This window comes from Pelmatolapia mariae, linkage group LG18, assembly GCF_036321145.2.
Source record: "Pelmatolapia mariae isolate MD_Pm_ZW linkage group LG18, Pm_UMD_F_2, whole genome shotgun sequence".
In the NCBI taxonomy this organism is placed as follows: Eukaryota; Metazoa; Chordata; class Actinopteri; order Cichliformes; family Cichlidae; genus Pelmatolapia; species Pelmatolapia mariae.
In genome coordinates, this window is record NC_086243.1 from 24,374,049 (window position 1) to 24,391,477 (window position 17,429).

Here is a 17,429-nt window from a genome sequence, read left to right on the forward strand (position 1 = left end):
TGTTGCAATCATTTGGATCCACTTACAGATAAAACGTCATTTATAGAAAAATGAATTTATTAATTAATCCAACCAGTGTGTGTTGCTAAAATCCACGATTTTGCAGTGCATAAAATCGGAGATCTTGTCAACATTGAATGACAGTAGTTTCCTAATTGTACCACTGGCATCTATAGTAAACACTGAGGAAATATTAAACACCAAAACGTTACAATACCTACCTAAAAAACAACATGCATTATCCAAAAACGGGAAAAAGAGAAAGCACATCTACGACCAAAGCTACATGTTTTGTCCAACAACATGCTGAGTCATACCTTTAACCTCTTAAAACGGGCAGCAGATATGTTTTGAGAGTTTTATATTTTCATTTCTTATTTTTACTGTAAAATAAATGCTCACAGAGATCACAAGACTGCAATTTACAGCACAACCCGCATAATGTCGACATAATAATAGCTCAGGACTGCGTGCTGCTAAAGTGCCTACAACAAATGCAAATTGGCGATAATTATCTTTTCTTCCCAGGGAGTTTGTCATTTTAGCAGTGGTGAGTATGAAAGAACAGATTACATTTATGATAATGAAGCACCTAAACCACTGAATACGTTTCACAAAACCAATGTGACAGACCAAATATGACTTCCTATCTCACAGAAAACAGGAACAACAAAACAAATGTGGTATGTTGTGCAGCTTCCCAAGTGGAAGGGTTCATTACTAAAAGCGGTACAGGTTAAGGTTGTGAAGTTACAGCACTGTAAAGAGGCAAAAACAGAATGATCTCATTTGTGATTTCAATTGTTTGCATTGGGCTGTTTTGGGTTTTTTTTTTTTATTATTCACTTTATGACAGACTGACAACAACTCTGGCACAACACATGTCCCTATTTATTTAAACGGCGTCTAAATGTTGCTTCTGCTAAAGTATATGCAAGCCATATCAGCCATTTTCCCTCTAAAGTAATTGGACACACTAACAAAAGACATTTTTATTTTTAAGTGTGATTAAAATTCCTTTGTAGTCAGTGACAGCCTGAAGTCTGGGACTGATGAATATTGCCAAATGCTGAGTTTCTTCTTTTAAGAAGCTTTGCCAGGCCTTTACAGCAGCTGCCTTCAATTACTGCTTGTTTGTAGACATTTCTGCCTTCAACTTTATCTTCAGTAAGGAAAAAAAATATACTCAACTGGGTTAAAGTCAGTGGGGTTTGCCATTTCATTTCTTTTCCTTGTCTTTCTTTTCCTCTTTGATTGCTTTCACTGTTTTCTGCCAGTGCCCATCTGTCCTGTTCTGCAGCATTTGATTGAACAGAAAATATACTATGAACTCCACCATGTATTGTTGACGTAGCTATTTCTCTCTGTAGAATCATTGGGGGGGTTCAGCCTAATCACAACCTCCTTCCCTCTCATTGTCACCTTTTTGAACCTCATATTGAGAGTTCTAATGAACAGCTACCAAATGCAACAATTGAAATCAACTCGGAACCATTCGCCTCTGTAATTTGTCATGAAATAATGAGGGAACCAGCTACACCTGGAACTGAAGCTGCTTATCAGTCAGTTTTCCAATTACCTTTGAGCATGTGAAAATGAAGGGACCTTGTAAAAAGTGGCAGTAATTTCTGCACTTCAGTCACGTCTTGACTGCTTCATTCCAAGTTAATTCACAGAGACAAAAGTATGAAAACAAGAAAAGGGAAAGGGGTTAGGGTTAGGGAAAAAATACTTAGTTGATCAGCTGGTTGAGATTTTACTCTTTAATCAGTCATGTGGAGAATAAAGAATCTAAAATCCACTTATCTTTGCTGCCCCACAACGTTGTCATCCCACATTTCAAAGTATTGTTTTTAACCATACAGAAAAGCTACAACACTTTTTAGAGGCCTGTTTTCGTTCTGCTGGGTGAATCATCAAATCTGTTTACAGAGCTTTCTGTGCACTTCTCAAATCTGAATGGCCAGTGGAGGACATATGGTGATGAGTAATCACCAAGTTTGTTTTCCTGACAATTTCACTTAGGCTGATGATATCACTTTTTTTTTTAAAACAATATAGGGTCACCTATTTTTCATTTTTAAACATATTTTCCTGTGAACTTCAAATGTCCAATCAGAAAACTGTAGGCTGTTGCTGGGGTATGTGGGCTACTTAATCCCCCTGCCAAAGCCAGCTAGTCACAGCCAATATGTTAGGATACCTACAGTGTAATGGTCAACATGCTGAAAACATTCTGTCCAAACTCCAGAGCTGCTGTGGCCCTACGGTCATATTTGAGGAGGGAGAATGATGGAAGTGAATAAGGGAAGGGATGTGTTGTCTATTCTGAGGAAGTGTTAAATTTTCCACCCACTATTCTTGCACATCCTCTCAGCCCATTTAATCCTTTCCAGGGTCATGAACAGCTGGACCTTATCACAGCATGAATTAAGCCTGAGGACAAGAAAAATTCTGCTCTGTCTGAGGACTAACACAGTGAGACACGCAGTCACATTTGAGGCAATTGACAAGTCAGAATCTCGGATTCACCTTAATTGCCTGGTTTAAAAAGAGAGAGAACAGCTCCAACAGACACAGACCCAAAAAACAAAAGAGTACACTCTGAGCCACATCAACACACTTATTATTGTTGCTGGTATATTTACTAACACAGTATACAGCAGTGATGGTAACCTTAGTGTTCTTCAGTAATTCAGTAGTTTAAGTAGTTTATTCTAGTGTATAGATTTAGTTTTCCCCCAACACTTTCATTTCCTAAAATACTGAATGTTTATATCCAAAATCACTTAAAATCACTTACTTTAATTAATGAGTTTGATACTATTTCAAGAAATCATCTAAGATAGGATACATCTGAAACTACTCTAGCTAGAAGACAGCTGTCTAAGTATTAGGTTAGTTACAGGAGGAGTTGATTTCTCTCCAACTAAATCATAGTTTAACTAAGGTTAAAACTTCCTTCAGACTGTGAGGCAGCAACAGTGCTACTAGTATAAGTACTGTATTTGAATGATAAATATCACAAATAAACACTCAAGACAGCTATCAGTGACAGACAAAAGTAGCTACATATCATGCTGCTGCAACTCCTCACCAAAGCATTTAAGATCCAACTGCTTTAGCAGAAAAACTAAGTTGTACTAAAAAGATACTCTGTGTAAAAGTTTAGAAGGAAAAGGGAAAAACAGAAAAAAATAACAAGTGTGGACTTCACTGAATAAAGGGAGATAAAGCTGACTTGTTTAAAGTAGCTCACTCTGTGTAATTTTCAGCTTTTTGGAGCAGGAACACTAGAAAAGCCTGTATCGACTGGTGTCTCTTTTATAGCAAGATAATTGCTTGTTTTCTCTGTTGATATTTTCTTGAAAGGCAGAATTCCTAAAGAAAATAAATCTGCTGTGGTAATAGCATTAGCATTTTCAGTAGTCTATGGATTTCCCCCTCCTACTTCTGTATATACTCTGAGACAATTCTGAAAGTCTATTTGAAGTGAAAAAGATACCCTGGGCTCATCAAATGTCAAAAGCAATTTGAACTGAATTGAGCCACAAAGTAAGCAGCAGCCACTGTTAATGCTGGAGAGAAACTCATCAGAAATGCAGGTCAGGACTTACAAAACCCCTTTGTTCAAGTGTGCCAAGAAACTTCTGTCTCTTTCTCCTGTCAGAGACACTTGAGTATTCCCTGTTCAAACAGTTTGACTAGGAAACACTCCAACAATACTGTGCTTCATTGCCCAACCCATCAACTCATTCCAACCTCCTGCTGACTGGTGATCTGAAAAGGGCCTGGAGACTCCCCTACTCCTCACGTCTGCAGTTTATAGTGGCCGCTCTTACATCAGTATTTCCTAGAGCACCCAGGAAAAAAAACTGTAAAGCCAGCCACCGCACCCTTTTGTGAAACCAAAAGTGTGTCTCAACACGTCTAGCATAAGATAACTTGGTACTGGCATAAATTTCCATTTGAGATCTCGTGTCTCTTTCAAACTGTCTATATTCCTTAAAAAGGAGAAAACACCAGTTGGCATGCAAAAGTTGAAGTCTTCTCAGAAGGTTGAAGGTGACTCCTGCTGTCAAGGACATGCGCTTGTTGCAGACTGTGAACGGCTTCTGAGGGAAGTCTTGAGCGGCATTCAAAGAACAGAAGATATGGCACAAGTCAAATATTATCTGAGGGAAATGTTTTCAGTATACTAGATGCAAAATAATTGCTATTATATGTCTAGATGTTTTCAAATTAAAGGTGGGCCTCCTGATGGTGGTGGGAGTGTTGAAAGAAATGCATGAGGCAAAGATACTGTATGAGGGAGAAGCTCGTGAGTTAAAGCTACTGTGTTCTTATCGTATGTTGATCATGAATTTGTCACTCTAACGTACATAGTCAGGCTGTTACAGTTGCAACACAACTGTAACATATAGCACTTTGAATATATAAAGTCATTTAATTAGTTTAAACATATACCCAAGAAATGGGGAACTGGTTAACACATGTACAACAAGGAAAAGGTTGCTTGTTTGATTCCAGCTAGAGATGCTAATCCTGTTTGGGGTTGCATCAGGAAGTACATCCTGCCAAATCAAACATGCAGAGCTTTTGAATGTAGCTTTTATTTACACAAGCAAAGTCACTGAAACGTACATTTTATTCAGTGTTCAGTGTTCATGGACCCATATATCCACCTAAAGGTCACAGGGAAAAAAACAAGAAGAAGAAGAATCATCTTTCTGAATTGTTGCTTTGCAAACAGGAAGCGGTAATCACAAACTTAGCATACTTTTTCTGTACAGTGCCATTAAGATTAATGCGGTCAGATATAGACTGGAAGTGTAGGGCTCAGTTTCACCAAAGCATGATGGAAACTCTACAAATAGTGTTAGGAGAACTCTTCTACTGCTAAGCAATATCTAGCAAACTCTCATTAGTTGTCTGATTGTCATGAAATTGATGAACCCATATAGTTGTGTAGCAGTCACAAACTAATTTCTTTAAATGCTGCAGCAAATATGGAGAAAGAACAGGCAAGATGATAAATGATAAATGAAAGCAGCCTGAAGGCCTATAAAAGAAAATATAAACATAGCCTATTTAAGTCTAACTTCAAAACAGCAAATGTCTGAAGGTTTATTTACACCAATGCGCTCTTCCACTTCTCAATTTAGGGGAATCAGCTTGAGCACAGAAGCCAAAGGAAAAAACACCCCAACTGTGTGAACTAGTCATGCCTGTGAACTCTATTTGTGTGCATAAAGGATGCCCAAAGCATTATTTAATGGATTAATTGAAAAACAATGTGTCATGTGAAGGCATGTGAGAGACAAAGAGAGAGAGATGTCATAATAGCACTGTGTCAAAATAAAATAGTAATATTACATAATAGTTAATATTATACACACACACACACACACACACACACACACACACACACACACACACACACACACACACACACACATATATATATAGATAGATAGATAGATAGATAGATAGATAGATAGATAGTACCATATCACCCTATTAGAGCACTTCGCTCTCGCACTGCAGGCTTACTTGTTGTTCCTAGAGTATTTAAAAGTAGAATGGGAGGGAGAGCCTTCAGTTTTCAGCCCCCTCTTCTGTGGAACCAGCTTCCAGTTTGGATTCGGGAGACAGACACTATCTCTACTTTTAAGATTAAAACTTAAAACTCTCCTTTTCGCTAAAGCATATAGTTAGGGCTGGATCAGGTGACCCTGAATCCTCCCTTAGCTATGCTGCAATAGGCATAGGCTGCCGGGGGATTCCCATGATGCATTGAGTTTTTCCTTTCCAGTCACCTTTCTCTTTCACTATGTGTCAATAGACCTCTCTGCATTGAATCGTACCTGTTATTAATCTTTGTCTCTCTTCCACAGCATGTCTTTATCCTGTTTTCCTTCTCTCACCCCAGCAGATGGCCGCCCCTCCCTGAGCCTGGTTCTGCCGGAGGCTTCTTCCTGTTAAAAGGGAGATTTTCCTTCCCACTGATGCCAAAGTGCTTGCTCATAGGGGGTCATATGATTGTTGGGTTTTTCTCTGTATCTATTATTGTAGGATCTACTGTACAATATAAAGCGCCTTGAGACGACTGTTGTTGTGATTTGGCGCTATATAAATAAAATTGAATTGAATTGAATTATAATATATATATATATATATATATATATATATATATATATAGTGCTAGTAAATGGGCGTAAATGGGCTTCCATACAAACGGCCTCAAATTGATGATCAAATTGGGTAGTAAAAAAATCGCTTTATTCTATATCGATCTGACGCTTAAAGCAGCTATCATTGCTTTTTCAGATCTTGTTTGCTCCGTGATTTTTTTTAGTAAACAGGGTCTAGCCTTCAGTATGTTTCTCTGCTGCTCTCATAGTACCGTCTGGCGCGCCTTCTCTCTGCAGTGACAAAAACGCAGCAGCAGTAGCAGCTCTGATCTCTGCCTTCTTATTTTCTGTTAAATACTGCCAGCTGCAACTTTTGTCACCTCACAGCTGCCGGTGGTTCCTTCTCACACACAAGCTCATTAAAAGTCAAGAGAGACGTTTGGATGATGTCATATCCGTGAACAAGGATCTCTTTGACCAAACCGCAGCTCGGCTTTTCGCAGCTTGCGTGCCCACAAACTTTTTTCGTCCTTGCAGTGACGAGGTTTCTCCCCGCTGTCCATATGGCATGCGTAACGGGGAGCAGTGGATGGATGTGCCCCCCTCTTCTACGGGAAGCCGCGGTTGTTACCAGAGCGTAGTGGACGTGGTGGCCTGAGCACTCAAACAAAAACTTGCGTGATATTTTTTCTTCTTCTTCTTGTGGGCGCGGAGGAGGTGGAGGAGGGAAACGTTGTAGCAGCCGACAGAATGTGGTCGCTGTCCGTGGTCCTGAATCCGCTGCTGTTTCTGCTGCTGTTCGGATACTGCCCTACGGTGGTGAGTTTCCAACACAACTGCCTCTCGTATTTCTGCCAGGAACAGCACAATAAACTTGGGCATGAGCTTGTACTGTCATGTAATGCTGAGTTCAAGTGATTAGAGGTGTATTTAACGTGTGTGTTGAAAACACAATAACATAAACAAATTGTCAGTTTTCTGCCATTATTGCGTGTTTGGCTGGTTCTTTGCTATTGTTAGCATACACATGCATACCATACACGCTCCAGCACTGGCAGGGGATTAACATTTACATACACACCTAATGTGTGGACAAAATACTATTTTATTAAAAAAAAACCATATTTTAAGTGGTGGCAGAAGTAGAACCACCCTCATAGCACTTTATTTATTGCTTACATCAACCATAGAGTACTGATATCGATCCTGGAATATTGCCAGGCTTATAACTCACTTTTAAGGGAGAGTTTCGTCTTTGTTGAAAAAAAATGATGCTGCGAATTGTGTCTAAACCCCTATTTTGCTGCTAGCTTTTTTCTGTAACAATCACAATTAATCTAAATGTATTCATCAAATGGTCATGCAGTCATTTAAGGACATAGTCGTTTAAGCTTTTTAAATAGGGCCGGGTTTGGGAGTATTGTAACAAATTAGGAGGAGCAGCTTGCAGACCAGCAAGCCAGTTGGACAAGAACAATGGTCGATTAGGTTCATCCCACCCATGCAGAGTACAGTCCCCTTGCCAAAGTCTTGATTGCAAAGCAGTGCCCTCACATAACACCTTGCCACGATTGAGAGTGGTGTACAGAAATAATGATGCTTAAAAAAAAAAACAGGAAATTTTGTTGCACAGGAAATACTCAAAATTACCTTCTTATCAGTAATAATGAAAAAGAAAAGTCTAAATGCCCCAAACAAAAGCGGAAGCAGCTGTCTGAATTATTTAATGAAAGAAAAAATTCTTTGTGCAGAGTTCCTCATAAAAAAAAGCCTAATTGGAGAGTGCATCTGGCTTGGCTGAGCAACAGAATCATTTTAATATGAGGAAATGTGAGAGTGAGAAGAGTGGAAAGGATGTGCGTCACTCAAGAGATAGGAGGAAGACCATTTTAACAGATTAGTCAAACTAGCTTCTTTTCAGGGGCCTTTCAAAGCAAAATAAGGAGAAGAAGAGTTGAGGGTGTTTTTTTTCTGACTCTTTTATCCCATTCAGCTATGATATACAGAGAGAGAGACAGTCATGGTTTACTATGCTATTTGGAATCTCTAATAATTTGCAGGCTGTGGCAATGTATCTCACATGAACTCAAGATATTCCATTGCGCTTGTTTCATGTTCCTACTGATGCTTTTCACCGTGGTTTTGTTTTTTCATGAAATGCACACTGACCATAACAGGAAGAAGAAAATATTGTGGGTTATGAGATCATATCAGGGCCAACGTAGCATCAGAACACAGGCACAATTCACAGGGTTTAATTCCTAAATCACAAACTTTACAAATAACCAGTAGCAAATGTTAAAGGGAAACATTATTAAAAAAAATGTTAAAGGGAAAGATTTTGCTGAGGAGTGAGGATGCAAATTTTACAAACAGAAATTGTGATGGAATGTAAACTGCAAAGGCAGATAATAGACGGCCTTATCGATTATTTCTTAAACAGCATGACTTTGCATGGTAGTAACAGATTACAAACTGACAAAAAGCGGCCTCTCTGTAGGTGAAAATGATGAGTCAAAGTCTGAGCTTTCTCCTTAGTGTGACGTTTTCGCCTGCTCAGAGGGGACATGATCTTTCATGGATGATTCAAAATGCTCTTTAAACTGCTTAGGATGACAGGCAGGGATAAATGGGAAAAGGAATGGATGCCTGCACTTTAAAAACAGGGCACTTCACCTTTTAGCCATACACTTCAGAGTCTGGTGGAGTTCACATGTTTCACATGTTGTTCTCCATCCAGCTGTAGTTTTTGAATGTAAAAACAAAATCCAAATAACAATTGGCCGTCTGCCAAAGAGGCAGACAAATTTCCCTTACACAATCGAGGGTTGCCAGTATTTGGCTGCCAGTCCTGTGTTAATTTCCCATGCAGAGAATAAACAGCAAATACCGATCCCTTTTTTGTGTCTGATAACTATCAACTTTTCCAGCACTTCAGAAGAGTTTGATCAAAGTTTGGAGTAAAAGCTACTTTTTTTTACTGTGCACACTCCAACTTTAGTTGACGGTTTTAAATTTCTGCTTTGGCTTATGATGCATAACATTATGTTCTTTGAGCCTTATATGCCAGCGCTGTGGAACATATTGACTGTAATAAAGAGCAGGACGAGCTCCCACAAATCAGGTTTATCTGTGTCGTACAGCAGGACTTTCAGTTAGAGCACTGGAAGGCCTAGTAAGGAGAAATGGAGGAATTTCAGCTCTCGGGTTATTCATCAAGGCCAGGAAACACTATTTATTGTTGAAGAGGAAATTCACCGGAGACCATACACAGTGGGTAGAGGAATATCTTACAGCAAAAGCACTTTGTTCTTTCAAAGCAGCGACTTTTTCTAAGTCAGTGGAATTGGTTGGTGTCGAAGCTTTGGGGGCAGAAGGCAGAAGAATGGATGACCTATAATAAACAAAATAACAAAACATAACAGCTGTGTGCTGCAATGTCAGAGTCGTGACATCATCTGCACGTCTGCAGAAATGTGTGCTGTGTATTTATGGCTGCGTGTGTCTCTCTGTGCAGACCATCAGGCCAAAGGAAGGGTGGCAGGTGTACAGCTCGGCTCAGGATGCAGATGGGCGTTGCATCTGCACAGTGGTGGCTCCTGAACAGAATCTCTGCTCCAGAGATGCCAAAGGCAGGCAGCTCCGCCAGCTCCTGGAGAAGGTGCATTCCACACAGACACACACGCTTCTGTATAAGTGACAATGCACGCACATGCTCATTCTCCACCGTATGTGTTTACTATAACAAAAGAGCACACTTGAATTCAAAGACATATGGCATCAACTTCAATCATTATTCATGCTTCTTTGCTGCCCTAATCCTTTGAGAGATTGCACCAGCCAGGTCCATAACCCTGTTTTCCACTTCTGCATATATAACATGGATGACATCAGTTGAATGACTACTTGGGAAGATGAGAACACATTCCATCCCACCTTAATAGAACTCAAGCACCCCTTTATTGTGCATCAAATCAATCAAGGACATTTTTAAGGTTTCAGATTTCAGAAGGCTTTAAGTATTTGACCGGGATTGTTATCTGTAAAAAAAAAAAGTAAAATTAAATTGTTATCACTTATTTTTTCCTTTACATCTGCCACCATAGACGTTTTTTGTAAAAGTGTGGATTTCGTCTTGATTACCTGAAATGATTTTGGAACACGACAGCCATCGTTGTGAATTGAAGTGGAAATCTCGAATGTAATTCCAAATGTTCTTTTTGCCCCATGCCTGTCACAATTTAAATGCATTATCTACAAGCAAAAAAATAGCACAGCCCTAGAATCACTTTCCTCAATGAGTATGTCATATGAGGAAACATGGCTGTAGCCTACATTTTAATGTTGTATGCCAAAGGGTGTTCTCTGTCATTCACTGGGCCCTCTGACACTAATGTACTAAGCTGCCTCAGGCCATCAGTGAGGCCATTTCAGGATTCCTCTGCCAGAGCCAGACAAGTATGCAGAACACAATGTATGAGCCCCGTGCCGCTTTACTGGGGTTGTGCACCAGTACTGTTGGTTCATTATAAGTTGAGTTAAAGAGAAGAAAGAAGGGAAGCTATCTCTTCCTCCTTCACATTCCCCATAAATGTAGCTTTTGTTCAACCACAAAGACAAACTGTAAGGTTTCTACATTAAGTGTTTGCTCCTAATATGTCATTAAAATCCATCAGATTCAGTAGTTTGTCTATGACATTTGAAAAACACTTGAATTAAATCTGTCAAAATGGAATCTAAATTTAAAAACTGAGGAAAAACTGCTATGTGATAGTACTATGCCTCTGAAAAAAATCACATGAAGCTCTACTCAGCTGAATTGTTAAAAGACGATCACTTTGGAGGTCAAAATGTTGATTTGTTCTTTGGGAAGTTAGAGCATGGCATCCTACCGAAAGGCTGAACATGGGGGACATTTTAATCTTGTGGTGGACGGAAAAATCAATGCAGCGCTGTTTCATTCTTTTCAAAAGGTGCAGAACATGTCACAGTCAATCGAGGTGCTGAACCTACGGACGCAGAGGGACTTTCAGTATATCATGAGAATGGAGAGCCAGATCAAAGGACTGCGGTCAAAGTTCCGGCAGATCGAAGCGGATAGGAAGACGCTCGTCAACAAAAACTTTCAGGTATATTTTTGTTTGATGTTTAACTTTGTGAGAAACATCACAGGAAAGCCTGGGAAGGGACCTCTTCCAAGGATACCTGAGTTGCATCTGAATTAATCAACTTTCATTCCTGATAAGATCAATACAGGTCCACCACTGACCAGCCAAGGGCAACGCTGTCATAAAAGCAAGACAGAATCTGAAGGCGGCTCCCAGGATGGATACAGAAAGATAACAAATATCTTAACGGCAGCATTATAAATAAACATTTATCCATTTGTTTGGCACGTAAAACAGCTCTTTTTGGAGCCTTGACTGAGAAAAACAGTTGGAATGAGCAGAACTGTGGTGAGTTAATGTCTTCCTTGCCACCACTATAATTCAAAAGTTTGCACCCACCTGTTGTTAATACATACCAGGATACATACCATACCAGGATTTTGTTTCCATAAAGATAAAGATTCTAACTCTCAGATATTGATTAAAAAACTGATTGTGAAGAGTACAAAAGTTTTCACAGTGACAGGATTTCCATTAAATTATTAGTAGTAGCGATATCCATTAGTGGAATTTGTTTGGTTCCGGCTAGAGCGTGTCCCTCCTTCTATATTTGTTTAAGTTCCCTCACAACAGAAAGTTTGATATGGGCAAACATTCTTGCAAATATTAGATTTGTATTCCTCATTGTTGTGTTTTTTAAATTATTATTATGCTGTTTTTCCTGGACTCAACAATAAGAAGTGAATCTGCATTTTGTGTAAAACAAAACGGCAAGTATTGATACAAAACAATAAGAAGATGCAGGTATTGCTGTACTTATGTGCTGCCAAACTGAGAGATTTGTTGAGACTTGTATTTCTAAAGTCCAAATACCTGTTCTGTTACTTATCTGTTGCAGGAGCTAAAGGGAAAGATGGAATCCTTGCAGCCGCTGATTCCAGTCCTGGAGCAGTACAAGACAGATGCCAAGCTCATCTCACAGTTCAAAGAGGAGATCAGAAACCTGTCTGGTGTGTTGATGGGCATTCAGGAGGAGATGGGGGCCTATGACTATGAGGAGTTGCAACAAAGGGTCCTAAACCTGGAAAATAGGCTTCGGAACTGTATGAGTAAACTCAGTAAGTCCAGTGATGGGGGAAAAAAAGGCAATCGTGCGCGGTGAGACTGGATTATACAGTGGCAAAGGGATCATTGGCACATTTCTTGCAGCTACTAGGAGGCTGGCATTTTAGATCCAAAGCAGTGGACAGACAAGAACTGCTACTGGAGGCTAACAAACCCCAAAGTGAAAGAACATTCTCCCAAGCTAAAGATGAATGTGAAGCTTTGTACTCTGATTTTAAGTGAAAAAATTCAACTCAGGCTCACTTAAAGTGATGATCGATCATTTTAACTTAGAAATTCCTTCTTGTGTCTTGTTTGCCATTCGCACTTATACAAAATTTGTGGTTACACTGCTCCACCCATTAAGGTTTGATTCATCTAATAAGATCAATTCTGCACCCGGAGCAGCTTTGTCTTTGATAAAGGTTTGAATAACTAAAGCTCCAATTTGCCAACTGCCAGGTTATCAACAGTGATGGCTCCTGTCAAAGTGTCAACATAAATAGCTAACATGGGAATGCTAATAGGACGTGGCTGGAAATCTGTCGGAGCCGGAGATGATTGCTTAAGCATTCATTGTGCGTGAGCTTTGATTGATTGGGTAAAATAGCACTTCAATACTTAACAGGGAACTTCAAAGCTTGTGTGCAAGTGATAGCCTACTGTCATTTGGCACCATTAAAGCCTGGCAAGATCATTTAAGTGTAATCCAAGTACTCCGAGCATTAAAACATATGGGTAAGTGTTCTCCCAGCTTAGACACATGGGAAGTTGTTGTTCTGTGGCACATTTCTTCTTATTCAGTCTACTTTATATCTTTAATAGCTGACAAAAGTACAGCTGTGTCCAGATGCTGCACACAAGCTGTCCAGAACCCACTTAGCAGTCCAGCACTTGGAGATAAATTCCAGTCATATAACATATGTGACCACAGCTGTATGATGTGTTTTCAGCATGTGGCAAGCTTATGAAGATCACTGGACCACTGACAGTGAAAACTTCGGGCACCAGATTCGGAGCCTGGATGACCGACCCACAGGCGTCTCCCAAAAACAACAGGGTGAGTTTATGTGCATCTCTTTGGGTTCTAAGTCTTTGAAGCAACACTGAGCAGTTTAATAATTTATATGTGGTGGCTTCCCTCCTTTTGTTCAAAGGGGAGAGATGTTGAAATACAGCATCGCACCTACTAAAAGCTTTCTGCACACTTGACTGCTGAGTTCAGACATTAAACTTAATGTTGCTTGCGCCAACCATCTAAACAGATTCACGTACTGTATATCAAACAGGAGATATACAGTACCTGAAGCTGTTTAGATGGTTGCTTTATTCCAGCAGAAGTGGAAAATGTTGCACTTTGTTCACTACTGCTGTTCAAGACTGCAGAGACTGTCATGACTAGACACATTAATTGCTAATCTTACACATTAAAAGACAGAAATATTCAAAACAAAAGTACACAAAACACTGCATGTCAGTGTTTTAACACTGACACTAAAAGACACAGATTAGAGTTACTGAGAAAAGGGGAGGACAGACTTTTGGAATTCCCATACTTAACAATCAGTGTTTGTCCCAAAATGCATTTTGTGCATCCTTGTCAAATGTGTTGAAGTGTAAAAACTTAGCAAAGTCAGTTTTGAACATACAAAAAAACTGCAGAGGTGGACAGTTTCCCATAGTGTAAATGCATGCAAAATAAAATAAAACGTCATTTCATTCATCCATAACATCACAAACCAGCTTTTTAGTATCACTAAAAAAGTGAAGCAAAAAAAAAAAGTCGTTTAGAAATACACTTTTCATACTGAAAAAAGATTAAAAAGTGGAAGTGCTGCAAGGCTCTTACAAATATCCTAAACAGGTGTAGGGCGATATGGCTCAAAAAATAAAGAAAATTTGTAAGTTAATAAAAATATTTTTAAGAAGTCAGCAAGGACAAGCTAGATAAGATAAGATAAGATAAGATAACCTTTATTAGTCCCACACGTGGGAAATTTGTTTTGTCACAGCAGGAAGTGGACAGTGCAAAAGTTATGAAGCAAAAATTAGAATAAAATAAAATAAGAACAAATACAGTATACAACTGTACAGAATAGAATAAAATAAAATACTATATACATCGACTAAAGAGTCTTCATCATTTTTCTAGCTAGCTGCCTTCTTCTTTGCCTTTTTCTGACACTTGTCATACATTTTCCTATTTAGCATATCTACTAAGACAACAGCATGAAGCACGTTTGAACAGCTACAGATACAGACTGGCCTATTCAACAAAGCACTGCTCATGTGACTAGTCTTACAAAATTTTCAGAGGGTGCTTGCAGTCACTCTTCCTTGGTTCTGGTTTGACCTTATTAGTAGGTGTATCATCGACCATCTGGCTAATAAAAAATTATTGGCCATGTCTGCTTTCTATCTTTCCTTTCATAGAGTTCCTGTGTTCTGTGATTTCTTTATTTTGCTAAAAATTTATTTCCATCACAATTTTAAATACAAACCACTGACCAATTACAATTCATTATCATCTCTATGTTTTTGTCCCCCAGGTGTGGTACATGGACAGCTACACCAACAACAAGATAGTAAAAGAGTTTAAGTCCATCACTGATTTTGTCGCAGGAGTTGAATCCAGAACCTACAATCTGCCTTTCAAATGGGCTGGAACAAACCACGTAGTATACAACGGCTCTTTGTACTACAACAAGATGCAGAGTAACATCATCGTGAGGTACAGCTTTGAGACAGGTCGCGTGGTCACGCAGAGGGCTTTGGAGTCGGCAGGCTTCCACAATGTGTACCCATACACCTGGGGAGGCTTCTCAGACATCGACCTGATGGCAGACGAGCTGGGACTGTGGGCCGTGTATGCAACCAACCAAAATGCTGGCAACATTGTCATCAGCCAGCTGAATCCGGACACGCTCCAGATCATCAACACGTGGAACACAGAATATTCAAAGAGGAATGCGGGAGAGTCTTTTATGATCTGTGGGACTCTATACATCACTAATTCCCACCTGACCGGAGCAAAGGTGTACTATGCCTACTCCACTAAAACCTCCACTTATGAGTATACAGACATACCCTTTCATAACCAGTATTTCCACATGTCTATGTTGGACTACAATGCCAGGGACCGTGCTCTCTACGGCTGGAACAATGGCCACCAGGTCCTGTTTAACGTTACGCTTTTCCACATCATTAAAACTGAGGACGACTCTTAGAGGCGTGGAGTGTACTGTACTCATAAAAGATTAAAATATGGAAATTTAAAGGTTGTGCCTGAATGTCAAAATAAATGTTATTTATTTATTAATTTATTAAATTCTCCTAATAAGCTTTGCCTTTTTCTTGCATTTATTTACTGACATGAAGCTGTTTACCTGTTTTTTCAGAGTTAATTGAGTAAGATATTGTCTAATTGAAAATGTCACACTGCCTATAAAATAAATGACAGCACAAAATGAACAAATTCAGTGCATTATGAAGCATCCTGAAAACATTGTGGATTTAATAATGGCACTTGAAACTCTGAAACACTTAACAATGAACTTAAAGTAATTTCTCATGCCCTTTTCACTCCGAAATGAAAGCTTTTCCAAAATGAAGTCTTCATATTTATAATGGTTTTCTCCGTTCAGTATTACATTTATTCAGGCCCTCTAATTTATTCATTTTTGACTATGTTCGTTAATTGTTCGTTTTGTTTCCATTCTTTCTTTGCCATTTATTCATCATGATCTGCTAATTTATTCCTGCTTTTCACTGCCTGCATTTCGCTTTCAGTTGGTCTTTGTACTTTTACTTTAAAACTTTTGCACTTGACCTCATTCAAGACAATGAGAAATGTGGTGAACCATAATGCACCTGTACAGTTAATGTTGGCTTTTTTTTTTTTTAGCTAATACTGGCTTTTTTGTGTCTATGAAAATCCTTAGACATTCAGGTCTTATGACATCTTGAAGTACTAAGTCAAAGTACTTAACGCAACCCAAAGTCTAGTTGCCTTTAACTTAGTACTCTGAGACAGCAGCTTTTTTGTAACTTCAGCAACAGTTTGTATGCCTTATTCAGTGCAGTATATTCTGTGAGCCCGATGGTAACAGCTCTCATGCATGAATGCTGGTTGTCGTAAAAGCATTCTTACTGTAACTGTTTGTGTATTTTGCATTTGCAAAACGCTCCATTCTCCTCTCTCACTATGTTAATGGTAAAGAACCATTTATACAGAAGTAGAAAACTTTAACAAGGATTCATGTGTGTAAATAGGAAGTTATACATAACCCAAATAAAGTATTGTTTTCATTAAGTCATAGTTCTGTGCATTTCCTTTTCTGCTGTAAGGGTTTGATTGTTTCTTCTTTATTCCCTACACCACTGTACTCATTTAAAATCACTGTAATTCTTGATAAGAGCTTTGTTACTTTACTGTTACTTCATAAGCAACAGGGCAACATGTTTGAGCTGTAAATATCACTTTGTACTTGGTGGCAACAGCTTGCAAAAGCTTCACGGTCTGAATTGTATCCGGACTTTAGTGGTTCTATAAATTGATTTAAACTCCCATTTTTCATGAGTGACATCCATGTGTTGTATACTATGTTTGTTAGACCTGTGTGCAATACTATATGTCTGATCACTTTAGCTGTCAACAAAATCCTAGTATGGTATGTCTGTGTCTATAAAGAATATAGTGACAGTGGACTTTCTTGGGAGGTAATAAAGAAGAAATAAAACTAAATAAATACAAATATCTGTGGCTTTTCAGAGCTATTTTCATCTTCAAAAAGATATTGAGATTTATTTAATGAGCATTTGCTGTGTTCTATTAACTAAGAAGATTCAAACAAGGAAAGTACAGACATCTAAAAAGCAGAGAGTATGCATAACACTTGAATTGGCCCATGATTTTTGCTCCTCCCCATTTGCTTTTAGCAACAGTCGTGCGGGTCATCAGAGAACTGGCTGCACCTGAGAGGTGTGAGAGGCTAAGGGTATAAAGCCTGCTCTTTCAGCTCCTCTGTCAGTAGGCAGCTTCCCCTTCCTTGTGGTTTGTTTTTTGTTTTGTTCTTGCAGCCTG

General features: G+C 39.0%; 1 protein-coding gene across 1 annotated transcript; it reads left to right on the forward strand.

The window, feature by feature from the left end:
- Positions 1-6,345: 6,345 nt before the first annotated feature.
- LOC134616610 (noelin-3-like) lies at positions 6,346-17,040 on the forward strand. The gene is made up of 6 exons (XM_063461512.1): positions 6,346-6,953; positions 9,652-9,795; positions 11,108-11,263; positions 12,141-12,360; positions 13,300-13,406; positions 14,896-17,040. Exons 1-6 carry the CDS (start codon positions 6,885-6,887, stop codon positions 15,571-15,573), a joined length of 1,374 nt encoding a protein of 457 aa, XP_063317582.1. The 5' UTR covers positions 6,346-6,884; the 3' UTR covers positions 15,574-17,040.
- The last annotated feature ends 389 nt before the right edge of the window (positions 17,041-17,429 follow it).

Bases quoted from the DNA above. Each gene is read 5' to 3' on its own strand.
- LOC134616610 (XM_063461512.1), top strand. From the start codon at position 6,885: ATGTGGTCGCTGTCCGTGGTCCTGAATCCGCTGCTGTTTCTGCTGCTG. The intron at 6,954-9,651 runs GTGAGTTTCCAA...CTCTCTGTGCAG, and splicing joins TCGGATACTGCCCTACGGTG to ACCATCAGGCCAAAGGAAGG. The intron at 12,361-13,299 runs GTAAGTCCAGTG...ATGTGTTTTCAG, and splicing joins GAACTGTATGAGTAAACTCA to CATGTGGCAAGCTTATGAAG.